We start from the raw sequence: 24,218 nt of genomic DNA, 5'->3' as shown, positions 1-24,218 counted from the left end.
ACGCACAGGCTCAGCGGCCATGGCTCACGGGCCCAGCCTCTCCGTGGCATGTGGGATCCTCCCGGACCGGGGCACGAACCCGTGTCCCCTGCATCAGCAGGTGGACTCTCAACCACTGTGCCACCAGGGAAGCCCCTAGGCTGCTTAATTTTTATTTAATTTAACATTTTTCTCTTTTCCTCCTGAAAAAAAATCGCAAATATTTCCTGTGATTGTAATAGCAACACCTAATATACAGTAGCTTTCTTCAAGCAAATACATAAAAAATAAATTCTTCAAATGATTTCATCAAGTAAGGAGTATTATATGAAACTTATGGGGAGAAGTGACTTGTTTGCTTGGCATATATCCCAAACTTGATGTTCTAGTTCAATAACCACAGACTTGAAGAATTTAAAAGAAAAAGTGATGCTATTTCTAGATGTACAATTGTCTATTTTGTGATCAAAGATATTAAAATACAAAGTGAAATCTTTCAAGTGAAGTTGTTTCTGTTGGAAAAGCCAAATGTATGGCACCTTTCTAAGAAATAAGAAAACAGAAAAGCAAATAAGACTGTGTTTACTTGATCAAAGTCAGTAAACAATTCATCTGAGTGTGAGAGATTCTGTCAGTCAGCAGTGTTATTTTTTACTGCACAAAATACTGATTTTACCTCTACTCTTTTTTTTTTTTTTTTTTTTTTTTTTTTTGCGGTACGCGGGCCTCTCACTGCTGCGGCCTCTCCCGTTGCGGAGCACAGGCTCCGGACGCGCAGGCCCAGCGACCATGGCTCACGGGCCCAGCCGCTCCGCGGCATGTGGGATCTTCGCGGACCAGGGCACGAACCCGCGTCCCCTGCATCGGCAGGCGGACTCTCAACCACTGTGCCACCAGGGAAGCCCTACCTCTACTCTTTCATTTCATTTTATTTTGAATTGGATTGGGTAGGTTGGTGGTGTCAAGCATACACACGTTAGGGAGCTCATCCCTTCTCCCAGCATCAGGCATTTTGTGGAATAGCTTCAGTGACAGTGACACACCTTTTTTTTTTCTTTCTGTTCCTTACTCATTTGGGGACAGAATAGGCAGGTTCAGCTCTGTTCTTTCCTTCTTTTATTAGATCTGCCTGCCTGTAAAGAGGGTTCAGTCTGATGGTGTTGAATTGATTATAGAATTGACCAATTCTCCACTTTTTCCTGTATCTGTGCCCCTGCAATGTAATTTTTCATTCCTCCCATCAAGAGGTGGAGTCTATTTCCCCACCCCTGGCTGTACACTGGTTTTGTGACTTGCCTAGGTTAGCAGAATGCAGTAGGAATGACAGTGCCTTTGTGCTATCCTGGCTCCCTTTGAATCCACATGTGCCATAAGAACAAGCCCAGACTGGCCTGCTGGAGGAAGAGACATCACTTGAAGCAGAAGAAATTGTTCCAACTGAGGGCACCCCAAGCCAGCCAGCGTCCACTCAGCTGACCTGCCAGCTAGCCTTGGATCCAGCTAAGATCAGCAGGACCTTTGGGCCAACTCATAGACTTGTGAGCACAGATAAATGTTTCTTATGTAGACCACTATGATTTGGCAGTTGTTTGTATAAATCATTAATGAGACAGCGGAAAACTGATACATTTGATTTTCCTATGCAGTAAACTTACTAGGACAGGCTCTGCTCCTCTAGAGGAGAAACGTCCTTGCCCAGAACTATGACTTTCTAACACCATTTTGACTGTAGATCTAAAGCCATACTTTCTTTTTTTTTTAAATTTTATTTTTAAATTATTTTTTAAACATCTTTATTGGAGTATAATTGCTTTACAATGTCGTGTTAGTTCCTGCTGTATAACAAAGTGAATCAGCTATACGTATACATATATCCCCATATCCCCTCCCTCTTGTGTCTCCCCTCCCACCCTTTCTATCCCACCTCTCTAGGTGGTCACAAAGCACCGAGCTGATCTCCCCATGCGACTAGCTATCTATTTTACATTTGGTAGTGTACATATGTCAATGTAAAGCCATACTTTCTAATCAGCTGATTAGAACTGAGGTTGATATTTTGGTCTCCACTTATGCATTTCCTGTGTCTTTTCGCAGCTGACTCCAAACTCAGGGATAGCAGAAATGTTGTGATGAATTGATGCCCTAAAACTAATGTCCAGCTAAATACTGTTGTGGAAAAAGAATTTTACATAGAGTATATAGAATTTATATAATGTGTATTTGTGTGATTGCATTAAAAAATAGTATAATTATTATTGTAAGTTATTACAATTGGTTACCATTACTAAAATATGTTTACCTGGCCCAGTTGTAGGCTAAAATGAAAAATAATCTGCCATTAGACAGCAGAATTCTTAATGAATAATTGACCAAGTTATATGTTATCAGTTTTGTGTTTGTAAGGGCTGTTGAACTCACCATAAGGAGAGCAACTCTTCCGAATTACGTATATATCCCTGGCAATCTATAAGACTTGGACACATTTCAGGGAATAAGAAATATGGTGAGTCACACATTTGTTCATGTTTATTTTTTAGGCCAATTTATAGTATATGAAGGGAATTTTCAGAGACATGTACCTCAAAATCATTCAGTTATTCAATCATTCAACAAACATTTCTTAAGCAGTTGCCATGGGGGCAGGCCACTAGTATTGCTGTCAGTGCAAGATATACAACAGTCAACGGGGTAGACAAAGTCATGGCTTTATGGAGCTTATATTTTAGTGCAGTATATAGACAATAAACAAGTCAATCTATAAATAATCTGTATTACCATGTTGGTATAAATGATATGAAGGAAATAAATGAACAGGGTAAAGGGAGAGAGTATAATAGAGAGGGGTGCCTACTTTAGATAGAGTGGTCAGGGAAGGCCTCTGTGAGGAACCCATATGAGAGCAGATGCCAGACTGAAGTGAGAATGTGAGCCATAGAAATATCTGTGGGAGATATACCTCAAACAGAGCGGACTACAAGTGTAAGGAAAGTAATGAGTGTGAAAACACAACATATGCAGAGGCAGTTTTCTTCTTACAACCTCTAATTAATTGTATCTCCCATGGTATATATGACTCTTTGAAAGGAGTGAGAAGAGGTTAGAAGCAAAATGGTAGCATGAGAAAGAAGAGGTGAAACTAAGAAGGGACAACTGGGTACTCATTCAGAAAAGGGTGTATCTAATCATCACAGAAGAAAATGGTTATCTATAGATATGCTTATTTGCAATCATGGTAAAAAATATTTTTTACTTTGAGCAGAACTGTGATTGAGTGGTTATATATAATGGAATAACAACTGCCTATTGATTGTAAGTCAACCCTATGCACACATCCGTCTGATAGTGCTGAGCTATCATTAAGACTATATTTGGCTATTCTATAGAACAATATTATCTACCAAGTACCTTCAATTCAGATATATTCTCTGTATTAATGAACAAACTCATTACTAGTAAGTTAATAAATAAAATATTTCATGAATAATCCTTTGTTGACATTAAAATGATGATACTAACCTGAATGCACTAACCTTCTCTTTACCTGGTATGCTGGGTTGAATAGGTGTCCCCCCAATATCCACATCCAATAAGAACCTGTGAATAAGACCTTATTGAAAATAAGGCCTTTGCAGATGTAATCGACTTAAGATGAGGTCCTACTGGTCTAGGGTAGGCCCTTAAACCCATGGCACAGATTGTCCTTCTCCAGAGGGAGCATGGCCTGCTAAAACCTTGACTTTGAACTCTGAGCATCCAGAATTGTGAGAAATAAATTTCTGTTGTTTTAAGCCACCAGGTTTGTAGATAATCTGTTACAGTCTTCCTAGGAAAATAATGCACCTGGAATGAGATCAGAGGGGTACACAGTCTTCTGGCTGAGAGTGAACATACTTGGTTGATGGTTTTCAGAGGATTAAAATATGATAAAATACATTCAAAATTAGTTATTTTGATATACAAACAGCTCATACAATTCAATAACCAAACAAACAACCCGATGGAAAAATGGGCAGAAGACCTAAATAGATACTTCTCCAAAGAAGACATATAGATTGCCAATGGGCACATGAAAAGATGCTCATCATTGCTAATTATTAGAGAAATGCAAATCAAAACTACAGTGAGGTACCACCTCATACCAGTCAGAATGGCCATCATTAAAAAGTCTACAAATAATAAATGCTGGAAAGGGTGTGGAGAAAAGGGAACTCTCTTTCACTGTTGGTGGGAATGTAAACTGGCACAGCCACTATGGAAAAAAGTATGGAGATTCCTCAAAAAACTAAAAATAGAGTTGCCATATGATACTGCAATCCCACTCCTGGGTGTATACCCAGACAAAACTATTATTTGAAAAGATACATGCACCCCTATGTTCACAGCAGCACTATTTACAACAGCTAAGACATGGAAACAACCTACATGTCCATCAACAGATGAATGGATAAAGATGTGGATACACACACACACACACACAATGGAATATCACCCAGCCATAAAAAATAATACCATTTGCAGCAACATGGATGGACCTAGAGATTATCATACGAAGTGAAGTAAGTCAGAAAGAGAAAGAAAAATACCATATGATATCACTTATATGTGGAATCTAAAACATGACACAAATGAACTTATCTACGAAACAAAAACACACTCACAGATGTAGAGATCAGACTTGTGGTTGCCAAGGGGCAGGGGAGTAGGGGAGGAAAGATTGGGAGTTTGGGATTAGCAGATGTAAACTATTATATACAGGATGGATAAACATCAAGGTCCTACTGTACAGCACAGGTAACTATAGCCAGTATCTTGTGATGAACCATACTTGAAAATAATATGAAAAAGAATATATATATGTACAACTGCATCACTTTTCTGTATGGCAGAAATTAACACAATGTTGTAAATCAACTCTACTTCAAGAAAATTTTTTTAAAAAGCTAGTTATTTTGAGTAAAATATAATATTTCTTGAAAGAATCAGAAAACATTTCAGGACTTCTTAGGGTCACCATGAAGATGATGTAAATTTTCTCAACTTGTATTGTTTCACTGTAAATAACTTGAAAAAGTAAAATAAAATTAAAATATCCTTCTACAGAGCAATAAAGAGGCTTGTTTAGTTAACAAAAGCTTATGGAGTGTCAAGCACAGTACTAAGTGTTGAGATAAACAGATAAATATTTTTGAGTTCGATCCTTATATCAAAATTGAGAAATTTTGATATAATTTGAGAATTCCCTTAAAAATAATTTTTAGTTGTTTAGATCAGTGAAAGTTCGTATATTTCATAATATACTGCCTCTCCACTTGTCTTTTCCCCATTCTCCATGGGTAATTAAGGAATGAAATGGAACGCTAATGACTATGTTTCCTCAAGAATGTCAAGACTAATTTTATCGTCATTGTTATGACCCATATGTCAAAAGAATCTTAAGAGTGGGGTAGAAAGTAAAATTTTAGGCAAAGCCAAAGGGTAATTAATGCTGCGGTATATGTCAGACCATGCCTGGTGAGGATATTAAAGTGCTTCAGTCAAGTCGAAGTTTTGACTTATGTTCAGAGCTTTCCTGTTGACTTTATAGCCTGAATTAACAATATAGACCATTTGTTATTGTCAATGCCTGAGGCTGCATCTGAAAATGTCAATGGGAACAGCAATGATTCTGTGAATAAAATGTTACGTTTTCTAGCAATAATTTCAAAGTCTACATTCTCAGTTCCCCATTCTCAGCCCCTTCTCTCTGAATATTTTTCAGAAAACTTCAGCTGCAGAGAGTGTATGTAGTATGTACCAGGTTTAGAGGAGGGTTTAAATTCTACTAGAATTTAGGAAGTTTTTCTCTGTTTTGCTGTAAAATGTGGGACGCTAGAGGGAACGATTAAGAGCTCTCAGGCATTCAATATAACTCAGCATTACTACTCAATCATACAGACATTCAGTAATTATTGAATAAATGCACAAGAAGCTGCAGACACCATAACAATTTAGAAATGGTAAAGGACCTAGGATTGTTCAACTTCGATCCCTGAAGCTAAGGATCATGCATTACTAATCTCTTTATACCATAGAGCAGTTAGTTCAATGCTTGACACACAATGGGAATTTAATATGTGTTCGTTGAATTAAAATTCAGTATGTTGAAGAAAACTTAAGCAGTTGATCTAAGAAATGGAAAATTGTATTTAAGCCAAATTTGAGGATTATAACCAAGGAAGAGTATCTCAGAAAGCTCTGAGAACTGTTCTGCCCTTTACAAGTCAAGGAACGGTTATGTAAGTGTTTTGAGACAGAGGGCTGTGTATCAAATGATGTATTACTGAAAGTTTACATAATTCAGATCTAAGCTTCACTGTGGCCCCTTATGAGATCAAGAAGGAATGTCATCTTTAAGGAGCTGTCTTATTGCTGCTAGGAGAATGTTGCTGTTTACAGTTGAACAGGTATTTCTGCCGATGGGTAAGGTTTGGTCCACACATAATGTAGACACGTGATGCACTGTGGGGGGAGAGAGGAGGCCAAAAGGCACAGAAGATTCTTGGGTTTATATTTTTCTTGTCTTGAAAGAATAAAATATGAAGTTTTTAAAAAATATGAATTGTATTTCACTAATATATATGATTTGTTTAGATAGAAAGGAAACATTTTTTTTTAATTGGATATGTTCTGCTAATTTCTGGACCAATGAGGAGAAAGAGTAGAATCTTCTTTTTAGGCTTTTAGAAATAGTAGATTCTAGTGTGTTTGAATGCTTAGGTATAGTTTAACCTCCCCACCACGTAAGGAAGCATATCTGCCATAAGATTCTATGTGATCAAGGGCCGGGGGCTGGGTGGGGGGACAGCCACTTGACTATGTCCGCAGGAATAGAAGGTAAAGACCTGCTACTCAAGGTGGCAACTGATGCACCTCTAGTGTCTGCATATCTATTTTGCTTTTTTTTTTTTTAAAGAAAAAAAGATTTGCAAGAGTGATTGCTTACCTAAGAAGTTGAAAAAAGAAAAAAAAAAAAACAGACTTAGGTAGAAGAAATGGGAACATAGAGAGGTTTAGTATTCCTACTTGTTTATGTTAGTGCATTCTGAATCAAAAACTCTCAAGTCCTCAAAACTATGGGAAGGAGGGCTGTGACTGGCACTCCTTTTCCTATTCAAGGGAATTAGGGCCCAAACAAATCAATGTACTCTGTGTGTAGGCCCACTCTGAATGTGGCTTTCTTCTCCCTATACGTAAATGGAGTTTAGAGGATTTAGAAATTGGACCTCCTCAACTTTTACCAGGCTGCAGCTATTATTTCAAGTTTTAGGGACATTTAGACCCATGCCCTTGGGTCTAAAATCATAAGTAAAATGGTGTCTCCAATTATTAACTCTGTAGCAATATAGATAATAATTAACTCACTGAAAATGTGTTTAATGGACTTATTCTCATGTCTTTTAAGTAAGTTTTTCCCAAAGTTCTGGCTTATTCCTCCCGATACCTAAAAGAACACCACATAGAAGATGGCAAAGCTAAGCTTTCTTTCCCTGGCAACCATTTCCTCACTGACTGGAGTCCTACCTTTGTTCATGCCAGCAGCTGAGCCATGACTGTTTTGTTTTCTAATTCTGTATGTTTGCAAGCTCTTGAAGAACTTTTTATTCTGTTTACCTCTTTGATTGCTCTGAACTAGATAAAATGGATTCTGTTGAATGCTGACATTGTGTGATTCAATTTACATTGCTATAATCCTCCCACCCACACCCCGCTTTTTTCACTTTTGCTGATAATCATTCCTCTTAACTAAACATTATAATTAGTATTTTGTGTTTCTTAACAGGCATTTTCCCTCTGGTCATTTTAAAAATCATAAGAGAAAATTTGTGTTTTTCAAGTCATTTTTGTCTTCAGATTTCTAGTTTTAATTGTTTTTCTCATCTGCTGTTCTTCAGAAATAATTAATTTTTCATGTAATGCAATTTTAAATAGGTTTTGTACAAAAATATTTCTTGAGTATTTGTTTTCCTTCCAGTTTTTTGATCTTTTATTTCAGTACATGAAAAAAAAAATCTGGAAGATATTCATTAAACAAATGAGTCCCATGATTTATTTTCTAAGATTTGTAATCTCTTTATTAAGGCATGAGATACCCAAAGTCTAAGCCTAAAAATAATTTGAGAACATATATATCTAACTTGAGAATGTTAAATTATGAGGCATATAGATGAATCATATACGTAACATGATTCTTTATAAAGATCATTCCATAAATACCTTTAAACAATGTCTGTCTGGCATATATAATAGACTCCTAGAATTTTAGAGTAGAAAAACGTTAGAAATATGATTCATAAAAATTAGAATAGAAAGATGTTAGAAATATGATTTCCAAAAATTGAAACTATTAATGTTTTTGTGCAACATACTTATTCATAGAAATTTAGGTAAAGCAGAATCAATTAAGAGTCTTTGCAATAAGATGTGATGCAGTAAAAATTTAGTTCAGATGAATCTCTAATGGTAAGGTATTCCAAAGCAGTGAGAGATCTATTTTAAGCAGACATCTGATTTCATGCTTAAAGAAATTCGTTTTACTTGGGTTTACTTTGAGAAATGTTACCGATCAATGATTAACACTATTCCTTAGCTTTTCCAACTTTGCAATAGTGTTCATGAATATTAATCACTTAATTTCCTCTTTGCCTGATAATATAAGTTACCAAAGGTCAGGAGTGCAGAAGGTACACCAGTGTCTAATGGAATGTGGAAACCACCATTTAACAATCCACAAGACCAACCTTTAGCCTGGAAAAATAATGCTCTCTGAACTGCCTAGATTGGACATTCTGGATTTGCCCTTGGGCTATATGATCATTTACAGAGGTGTATTTTTTTTTGCCCTTCTTCAGCAGCCACCAGCCACTTGAATTATTTTTACTTTCTAAGAAGCTTGTATATCTCATATGTGATCAAAAAGTATTTGTGAATTTGGTGAAAGAATGCAAGGGCAGTAAAATTAATCAGAGAAAAGCTATAACAAATATCCCATTAGGTAACAAATACTAAAATTAACAATTACGTGCATAATAAGCGCAGTTTCATGCTATGGGACTCAGCTTAAACACTATTTTTTATTGTTATTTTGTCAGCTTATATTAAACTCTATAAACAATATTTAAAATATTTAAGAACTGTTGTGAAAAATCCATGTTTATAAAATGGCAAATACATAAGGCAAATCCCTGATTTAGAAAGCTGGTAAAAGCATTGGGAAAGAAAACAAAACAAAACCTAAGCAACCATCTATCTCCAGTCTTTTCTATTTTATTTTCCAGGAAATATTTTCCAGTCTCTGATATAAGATCCATCTAGTATACTGTCATTTAAATTACCACCTTAATAAAAGTACTCCCCTGACCATCCCTTTAAAAGCAGATTAAAATAGGAAAAAAAATGCAAGGAGAAAAATAAATGAAATAAATCTTATAGAAGATCCATATGGACCTAGAGATTACTTGTATATGTTATGATGCACTATGCGTTTCTCCATAATTGATACAGAAAGGTGAGGTAATATATAGCCTGAGTTGACTATCCTACAAGTTCTAAAGACAAAGATATAAACATTTTCTATATAATTTAAAATGGAAGGGGTACACTCATATCGACCATTTGTGATTTTGCCAAAGTTCATTTTTGAGGAATCACATGGTGTAGTTAAGAGGAAAGTATATCCAGAGGTGGAGCCAGAGTGCCCAGGCTTGAGTGCCCTTCATACTTGGCAAGCTGCCTGACCTTCTCTGGCCTCAGTCTACTCAGTATAAAATGGGCATAATAGTAGTACTATACTAAATACTCCGTAGGGTTGTTTTTAAGTATCAAATGATAGATAAATAGATCAAGAGCATTCTGAATATCGTAAGACTATTGTTACTATGCAAATATTTTATTAGTATTCTACAAACTAAAATGAACTAAAAAAGGCAATGCACCAGCAACCTCAAGAAGAAACTATCAGAGAAATGATCATACTGATATCCGCCCTACTTCCCTTTTTTTTTTTTAAGGAATCAGAGGGCTTCCCTGGTGGTGCAGTGGTTGGGAATCCGCCTGCCAATGCAGGGGACACGGGTTTGAGCCCTGGTCCGGGAGGACCCCACATGCAGCAGAGCAACTAAGCCCGTGAGCCATAGCTGCTGAGCCTGCGCTCTGGAGCCCGTGAGCCACAGCTACCGAAGCCCGCGTGCCTAGAGCCCGTGCTCCACAACAAGTGAAGTCACCCCAATGACAAGTCCGTGCACCGCAACAAAGAGTGGCCCCCACTTGCTGCAACTAAAGAAAGCCCACATGCAGAAACAAAGACCCAACTCAGCCAAAAATAAATTAAAAAAAAAAAAAAGGAATCAGAATTGTATAGTTGATGAGACAAAATAATTAAGCAATTTGCCTTTGAGTGTACTGCCAGTTAGTGGCAGAACCATGACTGTTTTCCTTGTATATATCATGAAAGAGCTTAGTTATCAGGAAGTGATCATATGATACAAAAAGAAAATATAAAAATCTTAAAAATCTGGAACTAAATGAAACCAAAGTATCGCCCAGATACTAAAACAACAACAAAAATGTGAAAGAGGATGATTTCTCGACGTCTGTACATTTTTATTAATTCATTTATTCATTATTTAATGACAACTTATATACAGCTCTGTGCTAGAGAATCAAATGTTAATAGGACACAATTCTTGCCTTAAGGCACTCACTGTGACTTGATATGCTTTCTCTTTTACATCTAAAGATTTGACAGTGAAAGACTTTTAAAAAAAGTCTCTGAGACATTCTATATTCATGCGGTCCAATACTGACTGACTGCAAAGGATCTCTGAGACAAGACAGACCGATAAGTCAAGGGCCCTACCTGCAAGGAGCGTGCAAACTAGGGGCACAATAAATTTTATATTTTTGTTCATATATTTTAGGCAGATTTTTTCCAGTGGAATCAGGAACGTTATGAATAAACCAATGCTACTGGAATAATATGCTTCCCTTAATATGCTGGCTAAAGTTTTACTGTAATATCTATCCAGTTCATGTAAATACCACCACATTCCTGAATCACATTATTTCATTTACCTTTGTTTCCCAATAGAAATGGAATAATTTTTACAAGTAGACTCATATAGTTTACTTTATGTGAATATTAATTGTACTCCAGGCAGGATGGGTAATTAGGCATGGCTTACTTCTGTCCCCCAACCTAAATAAAGGAGCATTGGTTGTATCTCTTTTAGGAATGAGCTTTTAGAATATTTACATTGAGGATAGAGACCACTGCTTAAAAATGTCAATACCACTGCTTTTAATCAGCCTAGTTTTTAAATGTAGGGCAACGGGCGAGTGTTGTTAAGTAAGTAAACAAGGAGGACATTAGACTGAGATGGCCCTAATGCTTCGTAGATTATGTAAGCTAACCAAAACCTATGCCAGAGTCAATGCACTTAAATCCAAGAAAATGAAACTTCAGAATGACCAATGACAGACAGGTTACTAGACCCTCCTAAATAAGGCAACTGCTAAAGTTATAGCCAATCAAATAATTTCCTTGCTTTGCTTCTGTCTCTTCTCTGTAAAAATCTCTCCCCTATCTCCTGTCAGGGAGTTCTCTTAACCATTTTAGGTCTGGTACTGACCAATTTGAATAGATGTTTATTCAAATAAACTCTTGAAAATTTTAATGTGCAAAGGTGTAACAATATGGCAAAGACAATAAATATAACCATACAGGACATCTTATTTAGAATGATTTTAGTTATCTTGTCAAATAAGTGAAGTATTACTTTTATGTTTTAGTGGTGTACATACATGAATATACAGATGAATGACTCCTTCGAATGAACGGTCCTGATTTTTCTAGACGTCTGGTGTCAAAATACTGTAGTAGTGTGGGCTGGTGTAACATTCTTCAAGAATTACATCAAGTGTGACCTTATGCAGTTAAGCCTTCCCCAGCTCCCACAGGCGATTTGGTGGGTTTCTGACATGTGGTCAGTTATAGTACTTAAATGATCGGGTTGAAATGATATATATCTTTCTTTTATAGGACTGTAATTTGTATAGATATGGACCAGAACTTTTCTAAACATTTTAAATCAAGCATTCTAAAATACTGGCCAATACTTGTCACATCAAACTCTCATCAAATATTCATCCACGGTAACAAATGACACTTTCTTTTTTATTTTTTACATCTTTATTGGAGTAAAATTGCTTCACAATGTTGTGCTGGTTTCTGTCGTACATCAAAATGAATCAGCTATATGCACACACATATCCCCATATCCCCTCCGCTTGCGTCTCCCTCCCACCCTCCCTATCCCACCCCTCTAGGTTGTCACAAAGATGAAGCTGATCTCCCCGTGCTATGCAGCAGCTTCCCACCAACCATCCATTTTACACTTGGTAGTATATATATGTCAATGCTACTCTCTCACTATGTCTCAGCCTCCCCTTCCCCCCCCCGCCGGGTCCTCAAGTCCATTCTCTACGTCTGTGTCTTTATTCCTGTCCTGCCCCTAGGTTCATCAGAATCTTTTTTTTTTTTTTTAGATTCCATATATATGTGTTAGCATATGGTATTTTTCTCTTTCTGACTTACTTCACTCTGTATGACAGACTCTAGGTCCATCCACCTCACTACAAATAACTCAGTTTCATTCCTTTTTATGACTGAGTAATATTCCATTGTATATATGTGCCACATCTTCTTTATCCATTCATCTGTCGATGAACATTTAGGTTGTTTCCATGTCCTGGCTATTGTAAATAGTGCTGCAATGAACACTGTGGTACATGTATGGTTTTGAATTATGTTTTTCTCACAAATGACACTTTCGCTTTGAAGCTTCTGAAGTTGTCATCAATGACTTAGATGTATGTAGTGATGTGAACAGCATCTGGTCTCATGATGTGGCAAAACATATTATCAAACATAGGAGAACAGGTTGCTAATAGCCGGAAGTGACGGAGGTTGGCATATTATTTATTTTTAATGTCAGGATAAGAATAAATGTTAATGTTATCTTTTCAAAACAATAATCAATTAAGCAAAAATGTCATTTTTATCCCTGAAAAGTATGAGCAGCGTTAAGAAAATGAGTTTATCGAAACAAACCATGGAGATGAGCTCATTTGTCAAATTGCCCAGTTTGGGATATTTTCTGATTCTTTTTTCTCCCTATATGTATATTGTCTGTTCTATTTATGTTCATGTTTTTCCTCTTCCTTTGAAATTTAATTTCTATGAAGACAGAATTTGCATCTTCTTCAATTTCGTGCCCCGCTCCCCAAACTTGTATACATAGCAAACCACATCTAATTCTGAATGAATATTTAAAGAACAAGTCTGAAACAATCTTACAACCTTGATTGCTCTGTCAGTAATTATCATTATGACTAACTGACCAATTTCTACACATGGGTTTTTTGTTATGTCCATCCCTGTATCTTAAAAAAAGACCTAGCAGCTTACTAAACATTTAGATTGTTTACATAATCATCAACACTTCCCATTCCTTCTACTTCTTCTCACGTCCTTTTATTATCAATTTTTTTTTGCACACTGTCCTAACTTTCTCATGCCCATCCACACATTCTTCAATCCACTTCTCTCTTGCCTCCCCACCCCAGCAAAATTGTCGTCAAGGTCTCCAAATTATTTCAATATTGTCACAGCATGTGGTCATATGACAAGATGATATTTTGAAATATTAGGGTTTTGTTGTTGGTGTGTGTGTGTTTGGCATTATTTCCTATTAGCTCTGCCCTTCCCTAGTTTAAGTGTAGCAAGATGTCCTGTACTTAAATAATGCAAAAGGATCTGAAAGAACATAATGTGAATTCAGAGAGGGTAATTCAGTAAGATTATTGCCAGAAGATAGTGGGTAGATATCTGGATGAGTCAGAAAGGAATCAAATAAAAAAGGAAAAGAAATGTTATAAAAGAATGAATAAAATGATCACACTTTGTTGACAGAATGGTTGTATCTTTAAAAATCCAGGAGACAGTATTAAAAATCTACTAGATTAGTAAAGGAATTTGATAACATATCTGGATACAAGATAAGTACACAAATCACAAAACTCTTCTCTATTAATTCTATTCTCTAGAATATTATTATTAATTCACCTAGAAATAAAATTGTAAAAATATTTCCATAGTAATAACAATTATAATATAATTAAAAATGAATTTAATAAAAATATAAAAGCCTCAATGAAGAAACATGTAGGATACAAAACATACAAAAATTATAAGGACACGTTTATGTTCTTACTGAGGAATATAAAAAAGGATCAGAACAAGTGAAAATATATGTCATGTTCATGCATGAGAAGACAGTATAAGAAAATGTCAACTGCTCCTAAAAGTGACATAAAAACTTAATACAATTACGATTTGTATCCATTTTCTACTGCTATATCACAAATGACCTTGAATTTAGCAGTTTCAAACACACACGCAACTCAGATAAGCACTCACATTTTTTGGAAATCAGTATTTAAATATAGACAATGCCTACTGAATTCGTTGACACGCAAGTGATAGAGCCTTGATGGCTTAATTATTAACATCTTTTGAGTTTTTGCTATTTATTAGTTATGCTTTCATTTTATAATAAAATTAATTCTAGTTAAGCTCTAATCTCTATATAATATTGTAAAACTCCAGTGAAATTGTTTCACACTTCAAACATGCTATTTGTGGAAAGTAGCTAATGTCTTTAAAAAATTAAATATCAAGGAAAATCATCACATTCACTTTTATATTTTAAACAGGTCCACCAAAAACGTATGTCTAGAAAAATTCACAAAAGAATGTACTTATTCAGATTGCTTGCCATGTTTACAAGCATAGATTTCTTAGTTGTAAATTTTTCTATATTCCCCTCATTCCACAGTTGAAATTGATATGGAGAATCAATAAAATAGTTATAGTAATTTTGTTTCCTATTGGAAGTCAGACTATATATATTTAGAAGTGTTAGATGGTGCTTTTAATGGATAATAATACATTAAATGTTATCAATTTGTCTATACCATTTCCAGACTAATTACCTAGTATTTCATCTAAACTTTCTGTTCCTGTTCATTATCTGTATTGCTTTTAAAACTCTCTCCCTGGGCTTCCCTGGTGGCGCAGTGGTTGAGAGTCCACCTGCCGATGCAGGGGACACGGGTTCGTGCCCCGGTCCGGGAGGATCCCGCATGCTACGGAGCGGCTGGGCCCGTGGGCCATGGCCGCTGAGCCTGTGCGTCCGGAGCCTGTTGCTCCGCGGCGGGAGAGGCCACAACAGTGAGAGGCCCGCGTACCGCAAACAAACAAACAAAAACTCTTTCCTTCTCTTTCCAGTAAACAGAGAAAAACAGGGAAATATACAAATGAATTACATCAAAACAATGTGTATCCTGTTTCAGGAAAGACTAGTGATTTTTAAATGTAATTACATTAGTTGTCCTATATAACTGCAGACTAAAAGCTGTGTCAACTCCAGCAGTACAATTTGCTCTTACTTACAGACACTTAAGTGTATATGAGGAACTGGATCTTGAACATCTATATAATCTGGCTCTACATACTGTGTTGTCCCCTGAAACAAGTGGGTAAGTATTTCTTCTTTTTATATCGTCTGGAAGAAAGTTTTTTTTTATTTTTTTTTGCGGTACGTGGGCCTCTCACTGTTGTGGCCTCTCCCGTTGCGGAGCACAGGCTCCAGACGCGCAGGCTCAGCGGCCATGGCTCACGGGCCCAGCCGCTCCGCGGCATGTGGGATCTTCCCGGACAGGGGCACAAACCCGTGTCCCCTCCATTGGCAGGCGGACTCTCAACCACTGCGCCACCAGGGAAGCCCTGGAAGAAATTTTTTAAGATTAGTAAAGACCTAGTGAAGCCATCTGGGTCTGGATTTTTCTCTTTGAGAAGGTTTTTAATTACATATCCATTTAATTGACAGATACACATGTATTTATATTGTTTATTCCCCTGGTGTCAGATTTGTTAAGTTTCATCTGTTATTTCAAATTTTAAATTTATTTGGGTTAAGTACTTTCATAACAACCTGTATTCTTTTATTGTCTGTATGGTGCATAGTGATGTCTGGTTTTTTTATTTCTGATGGTGGTGATCTGTGTTTTCTCATGTTTTTCTTGCCAGGGGCTTATCTAAATTTTTAGTCTTTTCAAAAAACCATCTTTAGGCTGTACTGATTTTCTCCATTGGTTTTCTGCATCATTGATATCTGCTTTTATCTTTGTTATTTTTTTGTCATCCAGTAGATTCTTGCTGTTCTTTTTCTAGCTTCTTGAAATGCATCCTTAAATCATTAATTATAATTCCTTTTGTGTTTCTATTATATACATTTCAAGATATAAATGGTCTCTTTATAGAAATACTAAGCTGCGTCATACAAGTTTTGGCATGTTGTTCCAATATCATTCAGTTCAAAATATTTTATCAATTTCAATGATAAGTCACTCAATGATTTACCTTTTGCTCATGAGATATATAAAAGTATATGCTTACTTTCCAAACATCAGGAATTTCTCATAATCTGTGGTTGCCTATTTCTGGTTTAATTATATATAACTGAAACTATATTTTGTTTGACTGAAATAATAGAGAATTATTTATAGTCCAGCAAATGATAAATTTTGGTAAATGTTTTATGTGTACTTGAAAATAATATGTATTTTTTCATTCTTGGGTGTGATGTTCTATTTTTGTTAAATAGGTCAAATTTGTTAATAATGTTACTAATAACTTGGATATTATTACAAGTATTTTTTCTGATTGTTTTATTAGTTACTGAAAGGCATTTATTAAAGTTTCAAGTATGATTTTAGATTTATCTATTTCTCCTTTTAGGTTTGACAATACATGCTTTAAATATCTTAAGGTTATGTTATTAGAAGCATATACATTTGTCATTATTATAACTCCTTGTACTTTGACCTATTTATCATCATGAAATAGCCTTCATTATTTTGAATCTTCTTGTTTTAAAGTCTAGATTTCCTGATATTGGTATAACTATATCATATGTCTTTTGGTATTTACATAATATATATTTATATATTTTATATTGTACATGTTTTTATCATTTTGTTCTGCCATTTTTTCCCATGCTTCAGTATGGATATTTTCAATGAACAATCATCCTACTCACTCATTTTCTCTTTTGTTGTTTCTCATCCAGCAGAACAGGATGATTGTTCAGCTGTTAAACCTATTATTAAATTCTAAATTTCAGTTATTGTGTTTTAGTTCTGAAATACCCACTTGACTATTTAATTCATTTTATTAAAGATTCCAGGCTTGTGTTGAATTTCCCCACCTTTTCAATTATTCTTTAAGCACAAGAAATTAATTTATCTTAAAAGATGTGTATGACAACTCCAATATGTGTATAACCTACGGATGGATCTGTTGCTTTTGTTGTCCTCAGTCATTTTATTGTACCTTCTGGCACTCTTGTATATTTTTTAACGCTTTTCTGATACTGTATATAAAAATTATAGGGATAACTTGAGACTTTAGATGATATTATACTCTTTTAGATGATTATTTTTAAAAAATTTCTGGCAGTCAAATAGAGTAAGGGAAGACTAACAAACATGCAGACTGAGCTGTTTGATGCTGGGTATCAATTTTTTTGAAGGCTTATCTATTTCAAATTAATTATTCATCTAAAATACAGCCCTATCAGAGTTCCTAACTGGAATTGTTTGTTTGTTTGCTTGTTTGTTTTTTGTCTTCTCTCAAGAGTCATAAGAAATTACTAAATGCTGTGCTCAATTTCCTACCCTCTTAGCTGAAACTTCTTTTCAGCCTCATAGATTCTTGGCCTTAAGCCACAACTATCTCAGGAAGAAAAGCAGCATGGACTGTTGGGTTCATCTCAATGCTCTTCTGATATCTCTGGGATCTAATTTTATCAAATTTAAAATTTGTTGATTCCACAGACATGTGGGACTGCCAAAACCTCAGCTCAGGATACTATCCTCTTAGTTACCACTTTCTGCTTGGCTTCTTAGACACTATTTACAAATCAGCAGGTAACTCTTATTGTAGGAAAAGAATTGGAAAATTTCAACACATACTTTTTTGCGGGCCACGCCATGAGGCATGCAGGATCTTAGTTCCCCAACCAGGGATTGAACCCGTGCCCCCTGCTTTGGGAGTGTGGAGTCTTAACCACTGGACCACCAGGGAAGTCCCTCAACACACACTTTTGATTAAACAAAAACCTCTTAGCTATCCTGGTTTATAAAAGAACTTCCCTGACCTGGTTAATGTTATGTACCAAAAACCTACTTCAAATATTAATGGAAATTAGTTAAAATCTTAATGGAAAACATTTAGCTAGATCCATTCCCTTTCAGATTGGGAATAATATTAGGATGCCCACTATTTTTCCCACTATTAAACATTCTCCAAGTAATCTTAGACACTGGTAGTAAGAAGAAAAATAGATATATTTATATTTGATAGGACTATAAATAGAAAAGAAAATAACTGAATCAACAATTAAAGCAAAAGAACCAACTAATGAGTTTGGTCAGAGAAGTTGCCGGATTTGAATCTATCAATAATTCCCTACATTGACAAAAACCAACTAAAAATTCTAATAAAATAAAGTCATTTTTCACAGTAGTAACAAGCAATAAAAAGTGCCTAGGAATTGACATACTGCATGGTGAATAGGACCTCTGCGAACAAAATGTTAACCCCCTAAAAAGGCACATAGTGGATAATCTGAAAAAATAGGAAAACTGTTTATTTTATTGGATGAGATAGCATAATATAAAATACCCAGTTCTCTCAAATAAATCTAAAAATGTACTTCAACCCCACATCAAATTTCAGTTATATTTTTTGCAGAGTTTTATAAATTTACTTTAAAACTTCTATTGAAGAATGATTCCAGGAATAACTCAATGCATCTTAAAAAAAAGGAGAGTAAGAAAGGGAACCAGCCCTACCAGATATTAAGTAATTCTATAATGCAAATCAAGTACAACAGTGTAGAGCTGGTGTAAGAACAGACAAATGGACAAAATTGAAGAAACTGATAGCTTACAGATACAGTCATTTGTTATTTGGGACTAAATGTAAAATAAACATTGCATCTTCCTCAAATCAATAAAAAATGACAGTAGGTGAATGGGTAAATAAACTGTGGTACATCCAGACAATGGAATATTATTCAACGCTAAAAAGAAATGAGCTCTCATGCTATTAAAAGACATGGAAGAATCTTAAAAACATATTATTAACTGAAAGAAGCCAATCTGAAAAGCTTACAAACTATATCATTCAAACTATATGACATTCTGGAAGAGGTAAAACTATGGAGACAGTACAAATATCAGTGGTTGCCAGGGGCTAGGGGTGGAAAAGGGGTTGTATCTACAGGTGGATCATAAACAATTTTTAGGTCAGTGAAAATATTCTTTATGATACATCATAATCTATATGTGTTATTATATATTTGTCCAAATACACAGAATATACAACACCAAGAATGAACTATAATGTAAATTATGGACTTTGGATAATTATGATGTTTCAATGCAGGTTCATCAGTTGTAACTGATGCACCACTCTGGCGAGTGACATTGCTAATGGCGGAAGTTGTGTGTGTGGGGTCAAGGAGCATGTGGGGCAATCTCTGCACCTTCTCCTCAGTTTTGCTGTAGACCTAAAACTGTTCTACACAAGTAGTCGTCAAATAAAATAAATAAAATAAAACAAAATATTGCCACCAATTGCAAATGAGTAGCACTAGTAAATTGTATGGCACCACTCAGGTATAATCGCTATGACTATTTTAGCATATCTTCTGACAGATTTTTCTCTACACGTAAATATTTTACACACACAAATGCACAACTTCAAAAGTTCAAGCAAAAAAGTAAAAAGTTGATTACCACAAAATTAAGGATTTATATTAAACAAAAGTCCGTGAACAAAGTTATTTTTAGAATTAGAGAAAATATTTTCAATGTCTAAATTAGACAAGACAATCGTATCTACAATTTTCAAGGCACTTCTGCAAATTGCAAGAAAAAGACAGCAACAGGACAGGAACAGACAATTTATAGGAGGAAAATTCAAGGTTATTAAGCACATGTTCTAATTCATTAGTAATTAGAGAAATTAAAAATAAAACAATATAAAATACACTGTACCTTTTATGCTGGAAAAATTAGTAAGCTCTGTGTTGGCAGCTGTGTGGGGTATAGGATGTCTCCTGCCTGCCCTTTTGATTATGACCCATGCACTCCTCTTCTGGAAAAGTACAGTCTGGCCAGAGCGCTACTGTGTTCATTACATATGCACACATGTCATTCAGCAATTCTGCTCGAGAAAATTTTACATTTGTCCACAAAGGACATGCACAAGGAAGTGTCCATAAAAGACACTTGATGGGAAATGGGTAGCAATCTAGGAATCTTTCATTGAGAGGGTGGAGAGGAACATATGGTAGCTGCATACTGAAATATTATGCAGAGATGTGTGATTTGGCTACCCGTTTTGTAAATAAAGTCTTATTGCAACACAGCCACGCCCATTTGTTTATGTACTGTCTATGACTGCTTTTGTCTACAAGACAGAGTTAAGTAGTGAGACCACAGGATGCACAGAACCTAAAATATTTACTATCTGGCTCTTTCAGCCAATCCCTTTATCCCCATTAACACTGCTGGTTATTTACTTAGAGTTGACATAAATTATTGCGGATCATTCTCCTGCTTTACACAGTGGAGTAAAAGTAAGAAGTAAAAGCTAACATGTTTTGAACACTTATAGTATGTTGGCATTGTACTAAGAGCCTTATAATTTTTACTCAACTGAGTAAAACATGTACTCCATGTTACATATGAAGAAACGGAAACACAACAAAGTTAAGTACACTGCCCAAATTTAAACAGTTAATGCAGTGGAAACAGGATTAGAACTGAAGTCCTTTGAGAAACCATACTCAACTCCTGAACTATAAGGTGATATATTTTCCTTAGAGGGGAAAATAAATGGTGAATAAGAACATATAGCAACAGATTAAATAGCTGTCAGTATCACCACCACACAGTCAGGCTATGTTCTGTTTGGGGCCCCCAAAACAATTTTAACAAAGGGCACTGAAAGTAACTTCTTCAAAATGTGCCTCAGTAGAAGCTACCCCTGGAAAAATCAAATGATCCTCCTATTCAAGTTTACAATACTAGACTCCACCTTGGCAGGAATGAATACACTGTAATTCCCAAGTTTGGAGCAGGAATATACTGAAACAAAGGCACTACTACTGTGATCCACTATTATGTAACAATAGCATGAAGGTTATATGTCCTGAAAGGGACGTGAGTTATTGCTCAGTCCAAATCCTTCACTTACTAGATGAGGAAACTGAAGTCCCAAGAGGTTAAGAGAATCACTCAAATTTCACTTCCACAGTGCAAAAGCTGGGACTAGGAAAAGGTATCCTAATGTTCATTTTATTGATGGAATCATAAGGGAGTGAAGATCGGGAACATTATATATATATAAAACAAATACCAAATATAATCACTGGCACAGAACATATTAGACACTCAACAAATGCCTCTCTCTCTCTTCTTTTTTTTTTTTTTGATTCTCCTTTTCTGTCCAACATGGCACTTCAGTTACCCCCTACTGTGGAAAGATAAAAGTCACTTACCACCATTTCGGACTTTATGATATGTTTCTTTGGTAATATACGAGTTCATTGGAGTGGCCTGAAACCATAAATAATTTGATATTCAATGAAATATATCCAAAATATAAAATAAATCCTATAGAATTCACAAAGTAGCTATAGGTCATATATAATTAGAAATAGATACAGAGCCCGAGTTTTTAATGCTCTGCCACAAACCAGATTTAAAATGGCTTTTCTTTATAATCCTTGCATAGTTATATAAACAGAAAATTTGGCACATCATTCATTTATTTATTTTCCAAGGTCATGCTGATAATTTCAGTTTGTTTTAACTGCTGAGTTTAATTGATCAGTGTTTCTGGTGCTTGAATAGGTTGCTAGCATGTAAACACTGGGTAAGGAGATAAACTATGCAATGGTTTGTTGTATTTGATATCTACTTAATTCTCTCTTATACTTCTCAAGGAAGCCCTCACAGGTAATACTTCTCTCCAAATTTCTGTGCAGATAAATTATTACCATGGAACAATGTATTTAATTCCATAAGAGCATAAGAAAATGATTTTAAAGGCTATTTCAACAGAATAAAATAACCCATCCAGGTAATATTTTAAATTTTAATATTTATTTTAAAAAATTTTAAAGTTAATTGGCACTTTATCTACAATATTTAATGTTATTTTAAAGTTTAGGCTTATTAAAGAGGTAACTGTGGTCTAGTGACAAAACACTGTTTCTTGTGGTAGCAGCTTCCTCTAAATTCTTTTCTCTGTGCTTATCTTCTCTGTCAACATTGCCCCAGATATTTGAAGTGAATTCTAGGGGAAAGTTATTATCTAGAATTTTCTACATTAGGGATGGTTAATCATTTAAAATAGTACATTGCAATTCTGTGACACAATAAAGGAAATGGTCATAGCAATAGGTCTAAAAGATCAGGACACTAAAAACGAGACAAAAGGAAAAAACTGGAGAAATTCTGCAAGCTAACTATGTGACCACGGCAATAATCTTATCCCTTATGGATATCTTTTTTCATCTATAAAGTAAAGGAATTAAAATTGACAAACTCAGGGACCCCTTTTGGCTCTAATAGTCTATGATTCTCAACTGAAAAAAAAAAAAAGCCAACCGTTATTAGATTATATAGATTGTAGCAGGTGAATCAGTCCCGAGAGCATATGTTTTACTGTTGTTAATCAGTCCTTTAATCAGGTCCTCAAGTCTTCTGAGTAAATGTTCAAGTAAAACTAAGTTAAATATTCACTGTAAGTTGGTTCTATATGCAATTCTTACTATTATCTATTTTTTTCATTTTTATGACGTATAAGCAAAAAAAAGAAAAGACAGATGGCTTGCTTGCTCTTTATCCAGTCTCTGGAGAGAAATTAAAGTGGGTACATGGGAGACATTTTAATTAGCAAGCAAAGCCCATACCTAACATTCCAACTGGTCTACTCCCAGGCCCATTGTTCAAGTTTCTCTGAAATAATAAGCCAACATTGGGTATGTATGTATAGTAGACTGAAAAATGGCACTCCCGAAGATATTAGGTCCTAATCCCTGGGAACTACATGTCACCTTATTTGGGAAAAAAAGTCTTTCCAGACGTGATTAAGTTAAAGATCCTGAGATGGGGAGAGCATCTTGGATGATCTGGATGGGCCCTAAATGCCATCACAAGTGTCCTTATAAGGGAGAAGTAGTCTAGATTTTACAGGCAAAAGAGGAGAAGGGAATGTGAAGACAGAGGCAGAAACTGGAGTAATGTGACGGAAGACAAGCAATGCTGACAGCCACCAAAAGCTGGCAGAGGCAAAGAATGGATTTTCCCCTAGATCCTCCAAACGGAGTGTGATTTTGTCAAAACCTTCATTTCAGCTCAGTGATACTTACTTTGGACTTCTGGCCTGCAAAACTACAAGGAAAAAAAAAATCTGTTGTTATAAGCCACGAAGTTTGTGGTAATTTCTTATACAGCATGGGAAACTAAAATAGATTTTGGTACTGGGAAGTGAGATGCTACTGTATCAAATACCTAAAAATGTAGAAGAAGCTTCAGAATTACTTAGTGGACAGATGATAAAAATGATAGACAAAACAACAGAAATGATGGACCTGACTGAAAAATCTAGATGTTTAACATCTTTACTGGAGTTTAACTGCTTTACAATGTTGTGTTAATTTCTGCTGTATAATAAAGTGAATCAGCTATATGTACACATATATCACCATAGCCCCTCCCTCTTGCATCTCCCTACCACCCTCCCTATTCTACCCCTCTAGGTGGTCACAAAGCACCGAGCTGATGCTTTGTGGTCTAGTGACAAAACATTATGCTGCTGCTTCCCACTAGCTACCTATTTTATTTGGTAGTGTATATATGCCAATGCCACTCTCCCACTTCATCCCAGCTTACCCTTCCCCCTCCCCGTGTCCTCAAGTTCATTCTCTACGTCTGCATCTTTATTCATGTCCTGCCCCTAGGTTCATCAGAACCTCTTTTTTTTTTATATCATATATATG

General features: G+C 35.6%; 1 protein-coding gene across 13 annotated transcripts in view; it reads right to left on the bottom strand.

The window, feature by feature from the left end:
* ZP4 (zona pellucida glycoprotein 4) overlaps window positions 1–24,218 on the bottom strand; it is a 702,723-nt gene that overhangs the window by 127,947 nt on the left and 550,558 nt on the right. For 10 of the 13 annotated variants that reach the window (XM_079900738.1, XM_079900744.1, XM_079900732.1 and 7 more), the window contains one exon: window positions 21,711–21,768. The exons of the other annotated variants lie outside the window; for them this stretch is intronic. In XM_079900738.1, the coding sequence (XP_079756864.1) occupies window positions 21,711–21,759 (49 nt within the window). In that variant the 5' untranslated portion in view covers window positions 21,760–21,768. The remainder of the gene's footprint in view (window positions 1–21,710; window positions 21,769–24,218) is intronic. 13 annotated transcript variants of the gene reach the window in all.

This window comes from Stenella coeruleoalba, assembly GCF_951394435.1.
Source record: "Stenella coeruleoalba genome assembly, chromosome: 16".
NCBI lineage: Eukaryota > Metazoa > Chordata > Mammalia > Artiodactyla > Delphinidae > Stenella > Stenella coeruleoalba.
Note: the sequence above shows the minus strand (reverse complement) of the source record. Positions and strands in the feature narration are given on the sequence as shown.